General features: G+C 38.5%; 1 protein-coding gene across 7 annotated transcripts in view; it reads left to right on the top strand.

Annotated features, from left to right (window-relative positions):
• CUX1 (cut like homeobox 1) overlaps positions 1-22,555 on the top strand; it is a 270,926-nt gene that overhangs the window by 36,527 nt on the left and 211,844 nt on the right. For all 7 annotated transcript variants that reach the window (XM_062012619.1, XM_062012617.1, XM_062012620.1 and 4 more), the window contains exon 2: positions 14,204-14,314. In XM_062012619.1, coding sequence (XP_061868603.1) covers positions 14,204-14,314 — 111 coding nt within the window. The remainder of the gene's footprint in view (positions 1-14,203; positions 14,315-22,555) is intronic.

The following is a 22,555-nucleotide window of genomic DNA, read 5'->3' as shown; positions in this document are numbered from 1 at the left end:
ACAGAAGCTTTCGGGAGTGATCACTTAATGTTCCACTGTGGATAATCGGCTTCTCACCTTCAGTGATTAACTGCTTAGTTGGAAGTCAGAGCCTTGTAGAAATCTCAGTGAGAGTGTCCTGTTGTTGCAGTTTCCTTTGGAGGCATCCAGAAGAAGTAACCTAGCATTGTAGACACCCTGGATAGGAGGGACTTCCAGGATATCTCTAGCTCGATGTCCTTGAAAATGGACCATGACCCATCTTTGCTCAGTTCTCCTGTAGCTTTGTTCTAGTGGAACATTGGGAATCCTCATGGACGGAGATCCTCCCTGCCATGACCTTTCAGTGCTGTAGCACCTTCTGAGCATCCCAAAGAACGATTTTGGCTGTTGCTTCTCAGTTCAGCCCCTTCTAACTCAGACTGTTGTTACTTCTTTGCTTTAGAGGACAAAGTGGCTCCTTTTAGTTGTCAGGGCTAGTAGCCGGGCTTCTGTTCCAGAAATGCTATCAGATTCTGACATGTAATTTTTATATATTAGTGTTGTTACCTCTGCTAAGTGAACTTCTGTGTTTGATAAAGAGAGCAGCAGTCACAAAAATCTTGATGAAGAGGAGGAACCACCCAGCATTAGCCCAGCATTTCTGTGCATTGTGTTCCAGACTTTCCAAATTGCATTGAACGTTATGATTGAAAAGATTGTCAGCACTATGCAAATGAGAAAGAGAAGTGAAAGTGCATCTCATGCAAGTAATTCCTGTGTAGATAATTTGCCATAAAAATTTATATTGCAGTCCTTAAAACCTTCAGAGATTTATTCTGTCTAGGGAAAGGTGATTTATATGGTATTAAAACACTTTTTATGTTCCAGTCCTTTAGATTTAATGTTTATTGCCTATAAAAATGAAATCTTCCTGTGGATATTTAAAAGTTTTGGTACTGTGTGAAATATATATTCAGCTTAGAATCTGAAATGTTTTAGAGGTGCAGTAAATAAGTGATGGAGTGTTACCTCAGGTTCACCAGCCTCGGCAGTCCAGACTTACTCCAGGGCTGAATCTATTATGTTGACAGCATTCTGCTTACCTTAGACATATGGTAAGGGCGAGCATGTAACGACAAAAGGAATGTGCAATTTTGTCATTCTTTTTTGGCTGAATACTTAGGGCACTTTGTATAAAGGTTTTTGAAGCTGAAGTCAGCCTGATGTCTATAGTTGGTATTAAAATGCAGAAGTAGGCTTATTCCTTACCCACAAAGGGCTGGATTAAAGCACAAGATTAGGGTACACTGTAGGAATATCAAGAGAAGAAAAGACATTCTGCATCATTTCTCTGAGTAGCTTCTACACGTGGTAACAAAGAATGGGGCAAGGCAGTGTGGGAGTGCTGTGAAGAGATGGGCAAGGAGGAGTCTGTATTCTGGGTTTATTTATTTCTAGTTTAATCACTGGGTATTTTTTGCTATCCCTATTTTTGTCTGGGTAGAAACATGGAAGAAACTCTGCTTCTTTTAAAGCATAGTCTATAACCTCCTAGTGTAGGTCCCTCTCCCTTTCTATCCTACACAATTTTCTAGAGCATAATCTACCTGTCTAGAAATGTAGAAAAAACAGAGCATGAAATATACAGGACCAAATCAAGTGAGGTTTTATCTTGTAACTTCTTGTAACTTCTTTAATGGTGATGCCCATCAATGTTGAATGATGTAACATGCATTGCTTTTTCCCAAAAGTTTCTCATCATTTTAGGGTTCATCCCACAGCAAACCTACGCAAATTAACCTCTGAAGCAAGTGTCTCACTGAGTAGCAATAGAGATCAAGGAATGGTTGGCATGTCTCTCAGATTTTTGTCTGCAGCTGCAGAATCCTGTATCTTACTGCACATAAAGCACAAAAATTAAGGGTTGATTTATAGTCCCGCAACTAATATAACCAGAGATATTGTGGGAAATAATTCTGAGGGCTTACCGATAATGCTCAATTTGCAGTGGCACATCAAATATCATTTAGCAATTGCTTTCCAAATTATTTCCTTCTAACAGGAATCTAATGTAACTGTGAGTGCCTGGACAGATTGCACTGGAGCCTGAAGCCCTGCCTCTGGCCCCAGCAGGCCTGCAGCGTGTTGCAGCCGTGCAGGCTTTCTCACACTGCTCTGCAGCTCTGACTTGGCCCCATGTGGGAAAAGATGCAACTTGGATGTTGCAACATTGAGCACTCAAGTGCATGGCACCAGTTCAAGGAGGAACTTTGGTGAAACTTCCCAGGGTTATAACTGTCTGTGCTTTGGCACATGAAAGCCAAGGAAGCGTCTTGAGTGTTGTAGCATTAATAGTTGAGTCTGCATTAGTAAATGTAGCATTTAATGCAGCGTGTTCAGCAAAGGTGGTTTGTTTGTTGTTTAAGTGCTGAAACCAAGGAGTTGTCCTCAAGACTGGATGGGTAAGACAGCTTGCAGAATAGGACAGACAAGAAAAGAATTCCAAAGAACTATCAGGATTAAACTTTAAAAAAACCCAAACCCCTCAACAAACAACAAAACCACACCCCCGTCCATTTTGATTCTGATCTGCATAAGACCTTTGGAAAGCCAGGATCATATTCTAAATATCTTTTTTCCTGGGTGATGTGAAAGAAGGGGAGAGGCAGAAGAGGAGAATAAACCTGTGATGGGTTTGACCTTTGCTTATAGGATTGTAGAAATATGATTTAACTAAAACTAGTGAAAAACAATAGCTGAAAATATAATTAGCTGAATCGTTGTTGATCTTGTTAACCTGAACAATAAGGGAACCATCTCTAACATGAGATGTTAGACCACTGCATTTCAAACCTTTTTTCCTCCCGGTGCTTCTGTGAATCCAGATTTTCTGCAAAGCATTTTCGGTGGTCTCTTTGGATGACTGTTCTTATAATGCAAAAATTTAGCACTTTTTTTTGTATATTGAAACACTGAACAGCATTAAGAAGTTTTGGACTCTCTGTGATGCTGCTTTTGAGGCAGCTGTCTATAGATGTCTAGAAGAATTACTGTTTTATTTAGATTATCATTTGTGCTTAACAGCCGGATATATTGCCAAAAAACAGTTTTGGTGGTCTGATAATTGCATGGTTTTGAGGGACTTTGGTTTTTGTCCATGTGCTTAGTAGTTTCATATTCAGCTCATGCCAGAAGGGTGTTTGCTTTTAAATACATAAGAAGTTCTTTAATAAGAACTCTTTTTTTTTTCCCCCCTCGTTTTTCCTAACCATGAAGGATCTAAACTGAGAAAGAAAACCAGTCTCAAAGTGAAACTTTTATGGTTTGATATAATGTGTAGGATGTTGTGTCATCTCAAAAGAGGCGTTTTTGGATGAAACTCTCATACCGTCAGGCCTAGGGCTTTATAGTATTTCGTAATTTTTTTTCAGCCGAAGTGCTTTCTGGTATTTGGATGAGGCTGTCCAGCATTCTTGTCTGCATATGGGAAAGCTAAAGTATGACTTTACTTCAAGAGTGTTCTAGATAAAAGATGGAGATACTTCACTGTGAGGGTGACAGAGCAATGGAACAGGCTGCCCAAGGAGAGTGTGGAATCTCCTTCTCTGGAGATTTTCAGAACTTGCCTGGATGTGTTGCTGAGCCCTCTGAACTAGGTGGACCTGCTTTAGCAGGGGGCTTGGACTAGATGATCTTTAAAGGTCCCTTCCAACCCTCACCATTCTGTGATACTAGAGACATGAATCTGAGAGTGAGTAGCTCAAGTAACCCAGCTATTTGTGGTTTGTCTTAAAAGCACATGGGAATGGTGATAGCAACTTCAAACTGTTCACTAAAAACTTTCTTTGGTGCTGTAGGTTACAAATTTGAACACTGGTTCTGGTTCAAAAGTATGACTCTGGGTAAATACATAATAAAGCTGGGAAATTATTCATGAGGACCTGACTTTTGCTCTGAAAGGACTTTGGATAACTCTAGATTTGGTTTCAGCCACAGCAAAATACAGTGTAGTCCCACTGTGTTGGAAAGTGTTGCTCTTTATTTCAGCTTTCAAATAGGAGAGAGGTATATGTGTGTGTATATGTATATATGAACTGAAAATCACTGTATGAGAGAGTGCCTTGAAAAGATGCCAACGTAAATGATTTCTTGGTAAAGAGATCATGTGTCCCTGGTACGTTGTCTACCTCCCCAAATTGCCGGGAAGCAAAAAAAATGCTTGTAGATGTTGTAGATAACTGCAGAGTTTCTTTCTGTGTGTGAGGAGGGAATGAATTAAACAGTTCCATCAGCTTGTAAAACTGAACTAATTAACAGACAATCATCACTGATTGAGACAGCTGCATTCTTTTACTGAGGGATTGTAAACATGGAGAGTCTTCACAGAATTGTTTTTACTGCTCTGAAGTGCAAGGAATTGAAATTGTATTTGATAGCCAAAATTAAGCATTTCTTAGTGACAGTGTATCATAGCAAGGTTGACAGTGCCACTGCAGCTAAATCTGTTGTTTTCATTTTAGTGTGATTTGCCACAGTGAATAGTGGGGGAATTCTATAAATTATCACCATATAATTTTTTTTATGGTTAAAAGTATTTTAGCTGTAGTGTCTACCTTAGCTGTGCTCATGGAGCAAGTAGAGAATGGCTGTAGTTCAGTGCTTACCCTGGTAGGCATGCCTTTTACTAATCCTAAATGCCAGATTTGCAATATCTACACAAATATTTCATGTATACCTTAATGCATGATTTCTAGAAGGTCTTTGTAGTGATTCTGGATTCTAGTAGAAATGCTGGTTTTTAAAAAATGGCCAGTCCTTGTTAAAAATACTATACAGAGAACAGTACTTCTGGTTCTAAACTGGTTTGCAACACTATTAACATTAAGCATGCTATTTTTTTATTAAATGCTGTTATGCATACTGTCACCTCCAAGCCAACTTCCTTGTGACTATACATCAGCTAATTTTACTTCATGAGTCAATTCTGCTATTTTCATGTCACAGAAAATGAGCTTAACTAAGTACTGCAATATGTTGTTGGGAAACACCTAGCTAGAAAAGGCATTCTGCATTCCATCACCTCTGCCTCTTGACTTCAGTTCAGTGTGAAGTGTGATATTTATGCTGAACTCTAATCATCCAGATAAAATATTAAAATTTTCTGAAAGGCTTCAAAATCTGGTGTTCTGTTTAATTGCCCAAAATACAAAGCACTTACTATCAGTATTAAATGCCTGATGTGCATTTCTACCATTGTGTGTTGTCGTGCCAAGCTGAGTCATTATTTGGGATTTAGATCTGAAGGAATACTTAAGAGGCCTAAATGGGACTTTAGTAGTAGCAATAACCTAAATAAAGAAAATGTTGCTTTCTTGTTTCCTATTTATATCTATATTTTTTTAGAAAACATCCACCAATTGCATTCACAGGCAGCTTCTCAAAGAAGCTATATTTTCCCATCATGGGAAAAGGCATAAACTTTACAGCGTGCCCAGAAAGTCAACAAACTGAGACCAAGGGAGGAAGCTTGTTAGTCAGGAGTCAAGGACCGTTCTCTGAAAACACTCAGCCAAATATTCTTCCTGCTGAAATTGTTTATCAACCAGCAATTTAATTTGCCAGTAAGTTTTTTTTCTGCTCTTGTTTATATTACTACTTATTTGTTAATGCAAGTTACCCACCCAGTGTAGCCGTGCCATGGAGCTCTTCTGCAAGGCGAGTGAAGTGCATCGGGGATGGAGCATACCGGCATTCGAACTCGTCCGTTGATCAGCAGTAAAAGGAGCAGGTGAAATGAGGTCTACTAGAGGAAGGTCATTGGACAAGATTTTTTTGTGTCTTTTGTAGATTTTCTCAGTTTCACATGCCTGGTGTCCAGGTTTTTAAAGTAACCAAATTAAGGCTATCCCAATCTTTCCAAACTGTATTTATCATACATATGGTAGGATAGTTTATTCATCTATTATACCCCTTCTGCAATGCCCAAAAACATGAGAAGGGACTGAAACATTAGGTGTTGTGTTAGTACAGTCTGTGGTAGTTCTTTCCCATCCCTCAAGGAATTACTTTGTTGGAATGTGGTTTAAAAATATTTTTAGGTTGCTTTTTTCAGTGCATATTTATACTTTTGTTGGTAAATATTTTATGTCTAAATGTTAGGAAACAGCTTAAGTAGATTTTAGATTGGTGATTGCATTTAGAAACTGAAAGATTATTGAGTGGTTGCTATGATGGACTTCAGGGTGGACATTTGGTCTGTCTGTAATGTTTAACCATGTTAAAGAAATCTTAGAAATAAAATAACAGGTGTGGTCAAAGGAAAAATAACACTGAATTTTTGTTCTAAATGATACTTAGTGTAGTCAGGATTGAGTAAAGTTAAATAAAATGTGAGCAGTAAGTTTGGTTTTGTTTAGAATAAAAACATAAAGGTTCTTTTTTTTAAGCAGTAAGTTCCCAGAACTTGCACTGAAACAGGAGAGTGTGTGTATGTATTATTGATTTATTGGTGGCAACCTATATAGCAAGTTATAAATCCTGCTCTGTGTTACAGTATGTGTCGAGCTTAAAGCATGGTCATGCTTCATTTACTAGTAAAGCTTAGGCTGAAAAGGGGAGTAACTAAATACTTGGAATGATGTAACAAGGCTTAGTTAAAGGGTTGAACTTTTTGTTATTTAAACCACTGTTTCAAGACTACATTTTACTTTGATCTGCAGTCTAAAGAATTATTTAATGTAACTCCCGAATGTGATCTGACTTGGGCGTAAGACATTAGCTGAAGTTAGTGATGGTGTTTTATTACGAAATGGCAGCATAATCCCTTCCCACCTGAACACAGTGGCTGCTGCATTAGTGACATGAAACAAATGACAAGAATAGTGCATTAAGTAGTTTGTAATCACTCTTCAGTTAATTGCCCAGGTTGGGTTTTTTTTTTCTTTAAGGGGCAAAGCTCTTTTAAAAATTATGTACCAAAATTGTTTTATGGAACACAGTTGCTGTGTACCTCCTAGCTAAAAAGTAATGATTTGCTGGTATCAGAAACGTGATCAGACTGTTTTCTCCTCACTGTCCTTCCCACATGCAGCTATTCCAGTCCCTGGCACTGGTGTGCCTGAGGAGACCAGGAGAACACCTCCTGCCCTGACCTGCTGCACTCCTGTCCACAGTGACAAAAGGACAGGGGAGCAGAAAGGGCAGCATGGTCCAAGTGGGACCCAGTAGTAGCGTGGTTATTGTATTCTCTGTTGCCACTTAAAAGAAGGGGTAATTGACTGTAGTGTGGGAAGCACTACAGTGAGTATGACTGGTGGCATTGCGTCTTGGTCAGCTTTTGATCAGCTAATGAGATACAAGGTCAAGCAGATGTATTTTCCTTTGTGTCTTGCCCAGGCAAAGTCTTTGCAAGCAACAGTGGGTTTCCTTTGGTTTGCTGTAATTTGTTTTATTTGGCAGAGGAAGACAGTTGATTCTGCACGACCCTGCAACTTCTGTGAAAGTCACAAATATTGAGCTGAGGCATTTTTTGATTTCTTTCAAAGTAACTAACAAACATGTATATGATTATAATTTTATCATGTGAAAAGCCATCAGCTGCATAGGGCAGGGAAGCAGGAGTTTACACAGTTAGGATGCTCCAAGTCAGAGCAACACTTGCTGCTTTGCGCTGTACACTTGCTATCTGTCTCAGATCCTACCTTCTGGGAAGCCTCACTGCAGCAACATTTAATTCATTACTTCTTGGCCTTTTGTGTTGTAGCTATTGAAGCAACTGATTTGAACTTTTGCTTTTAAGTAGAAGAGCGTGAAAATGAATGTATGGGAAGTCAGTGAAGTTGTAAGCAGTCCCCCACCAGAGTGGGAGCTGCAGCAGGCTGGTTGTGGACGTGCTGTGTTTTCAAAAATGAGGGAACCTTCTCCCCAGCAACCACTTGCATTTACTTTTTAGGGAACTTATGTCCTTTAAAAGTATAATGAACTGAAATGCAATACCTAGCAGTGTTAAGTTAACTGATGGAGTAGATTTGCCAACAGGTCTTTTTTTTTGTCAGGTACTGAAACCAAACTGCAAGGTCTTTGAATAAGCTAATGGGAAGCTGATGGTTTCATAATACTGACAGGTAGTAAAGCATCTCCCTGAGAGCACCTTTAAAGAGCACTTGGAGAGGAGCAGAGATCATGGCTGGAGTCTGAATGACACCTTCCAGCAGCTTTTTAGCTTGCTGAGGTGGTAGTGATCAGGTGAGAATAGACCTGGTGGGAACAAAGACAGAGATGAGTAACTGTCTGGTTAGACGCTGAAGAACATGAGGAGGAGGTGAGAAGCTTTGGGGTTAGTTTTGGGCATGCTGTGAGTGAAACCAGAACCTAGTTTCTGGAGAGGTCAGAGCGCATCCCCAGTGCAGTGCCAGTGTCATCAGTGGTGAGATCCACCTTGAGCGCTGCTCATTGAACCTGAGATGTGTGGAGGCTTCAGCCTGAATGCATGTGGTTTTGAGGAGAGTGGAAAGAGGGAATAAATAACGCTGGAAAATGTAAACCACCTTTTGCAACAAATAGGCAGTGTTTTGTTATTTTCCTTAGTGAGAGGAAAAGCTTATTAAAATACAGACCTTTGGCATTAAGGTCTTTACAGCTCTGGACAGTCTCCCATTCTTAGCAGTTTCTCAAAAGTTTTGAGTTCAAGGTGTAGAAGGCAGGCATAATTGTGTTGGCTGTGGCACTGGCAGTCTTTTCCCCTCATGGTGCATTTGTTGATTGTGTAGATACTTATCTGGCTTATGCTGATAGTAGCTCCTTTTGAAATGCCAGCACTAGCTTTCCCCTCTTGCAGGATTTTTTGATAGGCTTTCCTGATGTTTGATGCAATGACTGGTGTTACTGTGACCAAAGTCACAACAAACTTTTCCTTTTGTTTTTTTAAGAGCCTGATAGTTAAGATGTCTTACTACCTACCTCTTCTTTTTTACCTCTTTGCTCTATGCAGTGGCCACCTCACACATTGACTCACTGTCCAAAAGCATTGCATAGTGCACAGAATTTGTTCCAGTTAAAGCTTGTTTAAAAAAGTTACTTGGAGCCCAATTACTTCAGTAAACAGAAATAAAATGTGTTTATTGAAATTTCCTAACTAATTCTGTGTGTGTAAAGGTAGTTGCATCAGTTTGCCAAACAGCCAGACACTCCTTGAGAAACGTGTTTTGTTTAATGCTATGACTTTGGGGTGTTTTTTTTAACCCAGGAGTATAAAATGCAGTTATTCTTGTCTGCTTTATTATTTGTCCATCATTCACTGATAGTTGGTAAGGCAGGGGAACAGTGGTTCTTGGGGTATCGTGCTCTTGTTGAACTCTCTGATCTTTCCAGGTTCTTGTATTGAAAAGGGGCTTTACAGTGGGGCAGACACGAGCTCACTTTACAGGAAAAAAACACCTTCCATTGTTGCGTTCTTACGATGTGTTTTACCTTTCTGAGTACTTTCAGATTGGAATTGGTGTTTGCCTTTTACAGTCAAAATAAGCATCAACAAAATTTCCAGCATCAACTTTGTGGTTCCTTTCCTGGTCATACCAGAGCTTTATCAAGTGAGCATGCCTGTTTGGTCTTTTCAGAGACACACACCAGTCTTGCAGAGTGGCTTTATAATTTCTGAAATACATATGTAAGCAGTACATAGGCTTCTGAACAGGTGAAAACGATGGGTTTTTGAAGATTGAAGGGTAGATTACCTAATAAATATCAGTTAGGGAAATGTAAAATTTCCCCAAGACAAGTAGGCTGTGTGTGTGCAGAGCTGTACCAGACACTTCTACATTGGTGTCATTGTTGCATTGAGAAATTCCCATCTAATAGGAAATTAAAAATTGCAAAAAGCTACATTGAGAGCTACAATAGATCTGACAACTGCAATCCTGAGAGAAGGCGGAAACAGAAATGAGACTACTGAAAAGTCCTTTCAGTAGCAGGTTATCACATAGACTGTGTAACTGATTGAAATGATGATAAAGGAAAATACCTTAAATACAAAGAGACAAGATTTTGGGGGAAATAGTTACCACTACGTTTACAGGTAGAACATTCCTAAGCTACGTGCAGTTGTGATTTGTGTCTACCCTTGTAGTAAGTAAAAATGAGATTTATGGTGATAATGGGTCATTAACATCTGCAGCCATGCTTAAGGCTTTTGAAGGCAGGACCTGGGCCTTCTGTCCATGAGCAGAAACATGTGTACCAGGAAAAAACCCAAGGAGTTCATTCACTACTTCCCATGGGCAGGCAGATGTTCAGCTGTCACTCATAACAGTTACTTGGGAAGATAAATGTCATCATTCCACACATTTCCCCCCCCACTCCCCAGCTTTTATATGCTGAACATGACATCCCATGGTCTGGGATATCCCCTTGGGTCAGTTAGGGTCAGCTGTCCTGACTGTGTCCCTTCTCAGCTCCTCGTGCCCATCCAGCCTGCTCACTGGGACCAGAAAAGGCCTTAACTGTGCAAGCACTGCTCAACAATATCCAAAACATCCCCTGGGTTATCTACACTTTCCAGCACAAACCCAAAACACAGCCCTGTACCTACTACTTCGAGGAAGATTAACTCTAGTCCATCCAAACCCAGTACAATACTCCACGAAAGAAACCTTTTAATGTTTGTTTTCTGTGAATTGCTTTCAGTGATTATTCTTAGACTTGAGAGCATAACACTTTTTTATCTCCTCTCATCTGGCTACATCCCTCCCACCCCCAATACATTTGTTGAAATGGGTCAAAGGCCTGGAGAGAGTTCTTTAGTTATCTATGGCTTAAGCAGTGTGAACTGTGTCTTCCCTGAATCAATGGACCTTTGGGGCAAGGGGAGAGAGAACGGTCTTGCTTGTTCTCTCTCATAATGTGTTCCAAGGATTGACTTGCTTTTTGCAGGGGTGAATGAATGGTGGCTATTTTTGGCCAGAAAGTTTATTAGCTAGTGTTGAATCAGTGGAATTAAAGCTTCCAGGCTCTGAATCTTTTGTGTAGTCAGGTCACTACTGAACACCTTTGAGCTGTGGTTTCAGTTGGCTTTTCATTGGAAACTTTTTGATTTTGAAAGTCTGGAGAACAATACCGAGACTTAGTCTTTTATTTTTGTTACACTCTAAAGGACTCTCTAATACACTTGTCTCCATACAGTGTTACATCTTCCTTTACTTACTATCTACTTCAAGAGTGGTTGCAAGGCTTGAGAAGAGTGTATGCCTTTGAGTGTTTTACAGTACTGAGGTTTGAAATATCAAAGTTGATACAGCCTACTCCTTAAGGTGTGCTTGCTTGCAGAAGTAATGCATTGGCCATGTTAAAGTTTTACAGAAAATGGGATATCTCATGAGATTAAGTCAAAAAAGTGTGAGAAATTGTCTGTTAATGTTTGGGTTATAAACCTGTGTCTGTTGTTAGGTGCAAATAAATGGAACTTGCATTGTACGTGGTTGAGATCAAGTGTGGAAGAAAAAAACAGTGACTTCTGTAATAATTTTGATTCAGGGCTAATTGACTAGGACACAGCTTGAAGATTTAGTGTCTCCTTTTGTATCAGATCTTATGTTACAGGGCTAGATAGCTACTGTTCCTCAGCTGGAATTGCATCTTATTGTATCTGTCATAAATGTTAGGCAAGAGCTTGTGGGCTTCAACCCACAGCATTAAACAGTTCAGTGTAATTGCATGCTGGCATTTCTCCTTGGCAATGTCTGTACCTGAGATGTCACATAAGGAAATGTTTTGTGGTGAGAAATGATCAGATGTGTCCCAGAAAAGAATTCTGAAAGGAATGGGAAAGTGCCTGTAGTAAGTGCGCTGTGGCATTGGTATCAATCAAGCAGTGAGGGTGAAAAGGTTATTCTTCACTTGCCACCAGGCTCTTCATAATAGCACAAAATATGAAGTCTTATTTAGTTTTTAGTCAGTTCTTTTTCTTCCTTGTCTTTGAACTCAAGTATAGATCTTTACAAGCCTCTTTCCTTATGTAAAGTTATTTGCTAAGGCTCTATATTGTAAAACAAGGCATTTGATTCTTTGGTCTACTGCAATTCCCTCCTGCTTCATGATTTGTGTTTGCTTTGCTTTAAATGTGTGCTTCCTTTTTAAATATAGTTTTCCAAGTTGCTGGCCGTACCAGATTGTTTATATTTTTTAAAAGCCTTCTGCTTAGCCGTTATATTGCTCTTTATAGTACTGCTTAACCACATTGGTTTCTGTTGCTCTTTTTTCTTGCATAAACTTAGCTGGGATGAATTTCAAATGTGGTTTATCCAACTGTTAAGTATTTCCCACTTTTCTGCAATAGATTTCACATATGTTACAGAATTCCAAACCAAGATCTGGTGGACATATTGCCCTGTTTTTTTTCCTCAAAGTCAGAGATAGAGAGTTCTTTAAGCCTTATAGTGATAATATTTAGGTCACTAGCTCCAGCATTGTGCCTAGCTTCAAATCCATTTGTCATATTTAGCTTATTTCCAAGGATTAAGGTAACTATGGTCCATATATTAATTAAGGGGGGGGAAACCTCTTAGTTTTGTGGTAAAGAAACCGCAAGGAGGGAAAAAGGTATTGATCCTTTTTAAGATGGAAATTGCAGAAGGCTTTTTTTTAACCTTTGAAGGTCGAACAGTGAAGTTGTGTAAAGCACATACATCCATCAAAGTCACAGGATACACTTGTACAAAAATGTAATGAGGAATTTGGAATTTGTCATCTTCACAAAGTATCTAGAACGGAATTCAGGAGCTGAATTACCTTTTACTTTTCATCTACTAGTCCTGTACATTGTGTTTTTTTATGCTTGGAGAACAGAGGTTTTAGCAGGTGACCTAGCAACCTGTCTGTTGCTATTTCTACCACCTCTGCAAAAGTAGGAAGAGGCAGATGTTTTGTTTTCCCATTTTGTTTCCCCACACTGGGTGCCCAGTTCCCTTGAGAAGTATATATGATGCAATGCACAGACAAGTTTTTGTGGTAACCATCTCGTAGCAACGAAATCTACTTTACATTTACTGTGGTTTTTCTGTGTGGTGGTATCAAGAGATGCCCCATCAGTGACTTGACTAACTGTGAAGGATCTCAAATTAGATCCAAGAGGAGGCTCCAGGCTTGTTTTTTCAGTTTGATCCCTTGCAGGTGATTGAGTTACAAACAAATGCCAGTGGTGTGGCAGGTTTTCTGGTGGACAATATAGGGGATTTTGCATACAGGTTGGAGACATGTTGGCAGAGTGATGTGATAAAGATGCTTTATGTCTTGCTTTGGCATGTTCTAATTTTTTGTGAACTTCTTTCCTGTAGCCAGTTTTGGGGTTTTTTTTTCCTTTCAGATTAATAATAGGGGAAAGCAGTACCAAATTCCTTTTATTCTTCATTCTAACCCCTAGTGACTGGGGGCATGATGTATATAGTAAGGGGGGGGTGGGGGAAGACGTTGTTATTGTGTGAAAATACTGCAGAAGAGGAAGATGATGTAAAAGATTGAGTATTTGTTGGTTTATGCACTGATAAGTGGCATGTTCAATCTATCTATTTGGAAGCACAGCACTTAAAAGAAGATAAAAAGAAGATAAAGATATTTTGGGGAGAGAAAATGGAGATAACCTGCTAATGATCTTAGAGGAATAAATTTCAATAGTAGCAAAAGATAGGGAAAAAATAAGGAAAGACTTAAATGGAAAAAGCATTGCAGTGGCAGTGAGTTATATACAATATGTCATTTGAAATTAAGAGTGACTGAAGAGTGAGTGCAGGCTGAAGAGTGTGTGCAGGCTGAAGTGTAAAGTTAACAATTTTTTTTTTTCATAAAGTATCTCAGAGAAAATCCAGTGCCTTTAAAAAGCAAACAAATGAAAACAAACCTGTCTTGAACATATCGAAGGTGTGTAATCTTCACTGGGTTTGGGAAATTATCAGGAGGATGTATATCGCATGTCACTGCTGCTGTCCTGTGTAATGTTGTGGTAAAACCAAGAGTGCTTTTGAGAAAAGTAATGATATTTTGGTTGCAAGATGGAATGAAAGAAGTTGTAGAACTTCATTTGATGTCACTCAGGAGGTCTAATTTCTGGAAGCTTGGTGCTTTGTTCTGTCCTGCTCTATAGTCCAACCGTCTCAGTGTTCCACATGACATGATGTATGTAAGAGTTTTTTGTTTTATTTCTGTGAGAAACAGAGCTCTAACTATAGGGGGTTTTTTTGTTGTTTTTTATTAACAGAGAGAGCTCGATGCCACAGCAACAATATTGGCTAACCGGCAAGATGAAAGTGAGCAGTCTAGGAAAAAACTTATTGAGCAAAGTCGTGAGTTCAAGAAAAACACTCCAGAGGTAAGGAGAAAAGCTATTCCAGTCTGTTGAGTTTCTTGGGGTAATATGTTGTATGAGACCCACCAAAGTCTTTTTTCTTAATGTTTTCTTTCCATGATTTCCATGTATTGCCAAGTCCAGCATCTTTACCAAGACTTTCTCATCAGAGAGCTTTGCGTTCTGTAAGCAACGAAATAAGAATTGATGCTTTTAGAGGAAGTATGAACATTAACCTTCAATGAAACAGGAATCAATGGTTTTAGAGGAAGTATGAACATTAACCTTCAAGCAGGCTTGCTCTAAATTTTGTAATAATTTTGTAATGCAAAACTTGGAGAATTGCAAAAGAAATTTCATCTTCACTAATCCAAACTCTCATAGTGCTTGGATGTAGAAAGTGACATTTCACCGCCTAAATAAATGTATATCAAGGGCATAACTTCAACGATGCTCATTTTTGCCATCACAAACTAAATTAGATTTTGCTGTTGATTTCTCTGGAAATCAACAAGGTCAGTGCAGAGCTCTTTAGAAAACTCAACTCGGAGTTTGTGCGTCAAGGATGGTGTGTAAAAGGTGTTGAGACTAATGAGAGGCAGACCTCAGGTGATGTAGGAAATTCATGTAGGAAGCTGGAAGTATTTGAACTCTTATGTTCATTTTAGCATATGCAGTGTGTGTGTCTGTGCACATGTATGCGTAGTTATATTGAAAACACATGTAAACTCATTTTGTTAACTAATGAATGCATAGCAATATGTAGGGCTTGTTTGTTTGTTTGTTTGGGTTGGTTTTTTTCCCTGATTGCTAGCAATCTGTTCATCTGGGAATGTTCTAGGGTTTCAAAGCCCGTTCCAGATAACCAATACGCTGATATCAGTCTTTCCAAGTGTCTTCCTGGGAAAGACACAGTAGGCAGCTTTTCTAACCTTTATTGCTGCATCTCAAGTAGCAGATGCTGCTTTGCTTCCTGTTGGTACAGAGAAAGATGCTGGAGGATCTGAGCCAGAGAGGGGAAAGGGAATGTCAGAGCAGGAGTGACTTATTGCGAAGGAGGAGTATTTATCTGATGCTCTGAGGGAGGCTTTGTAGGGCAAAACCCACTTTTCTTTGTTAGAAGAGAAAATCTAGGGACTGCATCTTTGAAGGAGCAGATTTTTTAAAAAGAGAGCAAAAGAATATGGAGAGTGAATGGAGTATTCTGAGAGAGCAAGGAATGAGTTTATTACCTTTGCAGGAGAGAGCAAGCTATTGGGAATAAAAAGGAGAGAGAGAGAGAGAGAGAAGTAAAAGAATATGGAAGGTATAGGAAATTATACAAAATCCAGACAATAGTAATCTGGGAATGAATGTTCAAATTGTTTGCTAGTAGCTTAAGCTCATTCTACAAGGCTTGAGTTTCCTGCTGCCTTCCTTTTTTAACTGTAAAGAAATTGACAGATTCTTCAGAATGTGGCTATTGCTGCCAGCTCCTAGCTGATGGCATGTTTACAAATGTGTTTCAGGATGATTTCTTTAGGCCAATTTTATTTTTATGGAGCAGAAGGTTACTGTGGGGAGAAACAAACAAAAAAAAATCCCAACCCAACCAACACTGCACTTCTTAAGTGCATTGTGAGAGGGCCTTGATATCTTGGTGAGAGTTTGGCATGCAGAGGAAAATGATATATTCTGCATAGTTACTTCAAGAGATATAGTGGGAGAAGGATATGCAATTAGCTCTTTCCAGTGAGCAAGATATGGAAGTTAAATCATTTGATGGTAAGATTTTGTATATAATTTCGTAAAATATAGTTTTGTATCTGTTCTCTTCCAAAATATTATATGGAAAGTGTTTTAATAATTCAGTAATATCATCAAAATAGTGTCTGTTAACATCCTCAGTGTTTGGGAAAACTTGTATCTCTGCTGGATTCTACATACTCATCTTTTGTCCTGGGATTCATGTGCATGGGTACTTCATTTTTATTTCTCTATCTTCTCTGCCGTGACACTCACTCTTTCTGCAGCTTTATTTCTGAAGAGCAGCACAATCTAACTCCTTTCTCTGACAGACTTAAAAAATGCAAATGGGATCAGAGAATTAGAAGTAAGTATCTAAACTGTAATAATAGCCAGCTGTTCCAGACTTGATGCACAGTTATTGCTCCTCGAGGCATGGAGGAAGTAACTCAGATGGAGAAGGTCTGATGGGGCCACAATCTCCTGTCCAAGGTACTTGGTGTGTAGGAGGCAAGAACTGAGCGAGGCAGTGTACAACTGTCCATGCTGGAAAACTTTCCCGAGACTCCTCCTTACACAAAAGTTCAAGTTTATGCACTTTGTGTTCACCTTCAGCTGTTTTCTGCACTCTTCCAAAATAAGGGAAGTCTATTAATACTCTTCAGAGCTTAGAGAATTTTGGAAGACAGTTGAAAATTAGAAGGAAGGATTATTAAGTACTTGACCTTATTTTTTTTTTCCCAAAACCACAACGCTGAAAACCTACCCAATATGGTGAAAACATCCGTGAGGTGGAAGGGAAATGCACCGTGAGCCACTGGCATTTCCAAACTGTTACATCTGTGCTGCTAAAATATCAAACATGCTCCTCTTAATAACAAAAAAGAGTTCTGTGGCAGAAGACTGGCTCGCATGTAGAACCATTCTTCAGATAAATAAATGACCCAGTGTGCAGTTTAATTTACATTTCCAAGAACTTTCTTGGGGGAGGGGGACCCCAACAACAGAACTACAAAGATGGACTTGTTAAATGCAATGATTTTTCAGAATTCTGCTTTCCGTTTTCTTTTTCATTCTGTGTGCACCCCTGTCACTGCAGTAATGTTTCAGCCTGTCCCAACATCTCTTTTCCTGTGCTGTAGCTAGTCTCACCATAAATCAGGAGACAAGTGTCAATTGCCTTGGCTTTCCTATCCATTGCTGTCTGGGATGTCTTCTAGACTTTCCATATTGTCTGCTTGAAAGCAATCTCCCGTGCAACAGAAAGGGATTTGAGAAATTACTGGTGAAATTGAGGATACTTTTGTTTCTTTTTATTTAAAAAAAAACCCCAAGTGACAGATCTATTTGGGTCATTTCTGTCTTCATTGCAAATTACCAAATTGCTGCAAAAGAAGTACCATATTTTCATGTTTATAGGAATGACTCCAGGGTTTTTGGCATTTAAAAATGTTAGAATACTATTTCTGACTTAGTATACTGGGAAACAACTGGGAAGAAGTATCTCATGTTTGGTAACTTAATGAGGACAGAAAACTCAGTGGTAGTTTTTACATGAAGAAACTTCTAGAAAGGGGTTTTAATGTCCTTTATTGCAAAAATACTTTTTACCTCCTCACACCTTTTATCATATCAGATTTGTAGCCTGTAGCTGTTTTGGGTTATTTTCAGTCTCTGTTTCATCCTGAGCAGCTACTGTGGAAGGCTGAGACTGGTCAAGAGATCACTTGAAACATCAATTTTACGTGACTGTTACTTGGAAGACATTTCCAGATATATCATGTGAATTGCCACCCTGTGTGAGATGGTTATTTTCTTATAGTGAAAGTACCTGAACTGTTGTGAATAACTGTCATACTTTTTAGGTATTTTAACCTCTGAAAATCTTGATCTAATTCATCATGTCCTCATACGCCGATTCTGCATATTCTTGTTATGTTTCTGTGGTTCCAGTGCTGCAGAAGAGAAGGAAAGGTGAACCAGTAGAAACTTTTTGTTACAAAAGTAATAGTTTTGCTCATGACATTGCATATTAGGATGATGCATGTTTTTAAGATCCTTGTTTTATTACAAAAATAACATTCTAATTGCCAGCCATAACTAACTGAAGGAAATGAACACAGTTATTATGTAAAGCTCAATTTTTTAAAAGTTAAAATTCCTAAATTCTTTGTCTCTAGTGTTTCTGGATTCTATTGAATTATCCAGTCTCTACAGCAAAACATAATCAAATTAAGCTTTTTTAAAAAAAGGAATTAATTCTGATGGTTGAATTGATCCTTGAAATGAGAAGTCTTTCCAATTCTCAGTATTGAATTGCTCTTGATTCTTAACGACTCTGCACAGTCAACTTTGGTCTGGCCTGGGAAACACAGTGAAAGTAACAGCATATCTAGAAAAACTACTGAAAATAAGCAGTCTCTTTGAAAATAGTTGATGCTCTCTGTCTGTGTGCATAGGGGTGAATATTGATTTGCTGCCATCTAGAGCTGGGTTGTTTCACTTTTTTGTTTTGGTTTGGTTTGAATTTTACAGTTAACTATGTAGCTGTACAACAGCCTTTGTAAAGGCTTCACATCTAGGAAAATACTTCTGGGCCCTGCAGAAGTAATTGTTCATGGTATGTTACTAGGCAGAGAAGTTTCATTTGAAACATTTTTCTGATAGCTCATGATGCTTTGAGTTGCTGTTTCTGTCTCCATTTGCTTTAAAAAGATTCTTAAGTCAATTTTCTACAACACATTTGCCTCCATAAGTATTTTTATAAATCTGAAAATATAGGAGTGGTTACTTGATTCAAGAGTTCCAAAAATGTTCAAGAGGGAGACACATCTGATCCAACTGAACATGTTAGAGTAGATGAAATTAATTACTCTGAAGTCACTTGTCTTAGTAATTTGGATTTATTTAAGCATTTTTCTGGTTAAACATGCTTGACAGTTCAAGAATGCACTTTTCTTCTAGCAACATCAGTTGCAGGTATTAGATTTCAGTCATGTCAGGGGTCCTGTATTTTCCATTGCAGAAAAAGAGAACAAAGGGTATTTTTGGTGCTGCTGTGGTCTACAAAGGAACATACTGTAAGCAAATATTTGCAGGTTAATCTGTCTTGTTAAACATTCAATGCTACTATGAATTTTTCCTGTCACTAAGAACAAAACAATGCAAAGCAAATAGCTTGTTTTTCTCAAGATGTACTTACCTTTGCTTGAACTTTTTAGCACTGACCCATTTGGAAGCAGGCCAGAGCAAATGACCAGGGTATGGGGAAGGTTGGGGAGCAGAGGTCTGAAAGAGGAGAGAACTTTTTCAAGGTCATAACTTGAAGGAAAAAACTTGATCATACAGGGCATTTGTCATCCTTTCTCCTGAAGAACAATTGTAGTTGTGTGTAAGACTAATAACACAATTTACTGAATGCACCATTGACTGTTTTTAAAGAGAAAATATTTCCATTTATTAAGCTGAAATGGGTGAGATTTCACATTGTGGTACTAACAATTCACAGCCATTCTTGTGTTTACTTACAAAGGTAAGTGCAAAAACTGGGAATTTCTCTATAGATCACGCAAAGATAAAACTTGAGTACTTACAAAACAAGTGTGAAGTTCAATTTCTCAATTTGCTTTGAGCCATTTGAACAACAGTTTGACTTAATTTCAAGATTCAACTTATAAAAATAACAGGCAAGCAAGATATCTGCTTGTCCTTCCTGTGTGTCTTCACCTAAAGAAGAACTAATTCAACGTCTTCAATTTGTACTCTTTACTTTTGGACAAATAGGCTTTAAACCTATTTCAGTTCATCTGTTGGACCACCTCAAAGTTTTTCAGGTGTAATTAAAGGAATATGTTGTTCTCATTAAAATTATGATGTTGTCGTGAATAACTTTTAATAGCAGTTGCCAGTTAGGAGAGATTATTTTCATTGCTCTGGCAATGAATAAGTTAAAGGCTGGATATGCAGAAAATATTAATATGTTTAGTGAAAATGCTCACAAACAAAATGACTAAGTCACAGTTTATAGTTGTAAGCTTTTTTAATTTTTTTTTAAAAAAAGCCCAAAACAAGTACCTCAAATTTCTGCAGGACCACTCTTTTATGACCAATTTTAGATGAAGTCTTGATGTATGTTTTTGAGAAGAGAAACACTTGTAAAATGCTCACAAAACCTATTTTCCTCCAGAACCATTGAGTATGATTTCCTTGATTAAAAATAAACACAAAAAAACAGCCTTCCTGGTAACCATCTTTAAGTAAATTAAATGACACATGAGAATTAGAGCAGTTGAGAGTAATTTTTATTTTAGAATTCTTTTTGCATTAACACATCTGTAGTGTTGATGAATATATGGAAAAATGAAATTGTGCTTCTATCCTGCCGTGTCTCCAATGTGACAATAAATCAACTTTTTTCCTTTTAAAATGTCTGGCCTTATAATTTATGTTTGCATAACCCATTACTAAATTCATAGTAGGTGTTTTAGTTGGCAGGCAAAATTCCAGGGATTCAGTGGACCTATTTTAATACTGAGCTTTTGTTACTGTTCATAATTATGTGTAGAAATATATGTATTTTCTTAATCATAAAAACTAGCTTGCTTTAACTTTGGATCTCCTCTTACTTCCTCAACACAAATTGTGCTTTAAAGCCTTGAAAGAATTAGTGCTTTTTAGACTTGAAAAAAGAAATGGGTTTACCAGGATTTGCGTTTTCCATTAAAAAAAACCAAAAACACACACAAAAAGTAATAAACTATAAAAAGTAAAGTTGCAATGTATCCCTGTAATGCTACTTATAATTTTTGAGGATTCTTTTATAGTCAAGTTATAAATATTTAGGATGGCATCAAGACAGTATGCAAATAAAAGAAGTTTTATTAATAACTGTTATCTGGACCCTGGGAATAAATGTGTGACTCGCATAGGAATAAACCTTCCCAATAAATACAAAAGTCTTACAAAGCCATTAACAATTAGTAATGGACTTACAGATGGAATAATTTAATGCAACTGTAGCTCCTCAGGTTCCAACTCCTGTAACTATTTCTCATCTACTTGAAAGCTCTCATCTGAAATACATTGCTACCATTCATGATTCCACCTTGTCTCTGTTTAAAACCATAAAACTGTGGTTTCACAAGTTTTGAAGCACTAATGCTTATTTATTACCATATTTCTGCCTTTTAGTACAGAAGTGGTTATTTATCTTACTGAATGTACACAGACCTTTTAAAAATAAAGTTTTGATCAGAAGCAGCAGCACTAGAGCAGTGTTCAGCAGTACAGAGGGGGTGACTGGCCTGCTGAGTTGGAAATTAGCTTTATGTACATGCTTCTCAGACCTTGGATGGTTACTGTAAAGCAGGAGTTACACGTATGCCAGTTCCTGCAGTGAAGTATAGACACGTGTATAACTGGAGGGTCAGTTCATCGATGCATACTCTTAAAGATCAAAGCTGTTAAGGACCAGCATGATCACATACCCCTCTACCTAAAATGAGTTTATATCTGTTCTTGTGATTCTGTGAAAATACAGGAAACAATGAGAAATAGCACCTGCTTCAGTTCATAAATAAAAGCAATCCGTGTGAATTGGCTAATGTAGATACAGCTTAATCGCATCTTGTAAAAACTTCTGCTGTGGGTTTCTGTAGGTTTTGTTTCCTACTGGGTAAATAACTGTGCTTTCAAGTGTTATGAAGTGTATGTCAGGTTTATCAGTTAGTTTGTCAGGGGGTGGGAGTGGGCTTTGGGGACCTGCTAGGATATCACAAAAGAAATTCTTGTGTATAGACTGAATGCTGATAAATGAGCTGTTCTGTGAGAAGAGGGACTTGTAAACATTCTGGAGTTTTAAAAGCTCATTTTAAACCAGAGCTTTCATGTAGTGCAAGATAGTGCTGGGAGTGCTTTTTAAAAATGCCCGAATGTGTTAAGACTTCTCAGTCCTGTTTGTCAGAAATGATTTGAGCACTGAAGAGCTGAGCTCTTACGCACTTTCAGTGCACTTTAGGGCATGTCTACACCTGCAGTGTAGCTTTGCTAAGTCTGCTGGTATGACCATGGGTTTCAAATGCAGCTTAATGTGTTCCCTGGCTGCTACCCTTGGCTGTCAGAAGCGTGCGGCTTCCTTTCAAGCTCGCTGGCTGAGCACAGCTTCGGGGACTGTGCTGTATAGCAAGTTCGAAATGCCAGATCTCTGAGGGCTTAATCAGACAAATTAACCTGTTGCTGATTATCCCCATTGCCTCTAACTCCTGCTGCTGAGCAGCTGAAGAACTGGAGCAGGCAAATAAGAAGCAGCAGGCTTGTGGTGAAACCAAAAAGCTAGAAGTGGGCTTGGGGCTGCAGTCGCCTTCCACTACCTTGGTGGGAGCTAGGCTACCCTACATCACTGTAGTGCCTAGCAGAATACTGAAGTCAACCATCTTGGAGCAATAGCCACTGCTCCCTCTGCAAGCTTTGCAGAGCTTTCCTGGGCTAGGCAGTGCTCAACTGGAGGAACTCAGATCAGATTTGCACATCCCTTTGGCACTT

The sequence above is a fragment of the Colius striatus genome, chromosome 20, assembly GCF_028858725.1.
Source record: "Colius striatus isolate bColStr4 chromosome 20, bColStr4.1.hap1, whole genome shotgun sequence".
Taxonomy (NCBI): Eukaryota; Metazoa; Chordata; class Aves; order Coliiformes; family Coliidae; genus Colius; species Colius striatus.
Note: the sequence above shows the minus strand (reverse complement) of the source record. Positions and strands in the feature narration are given on the sequence as shown.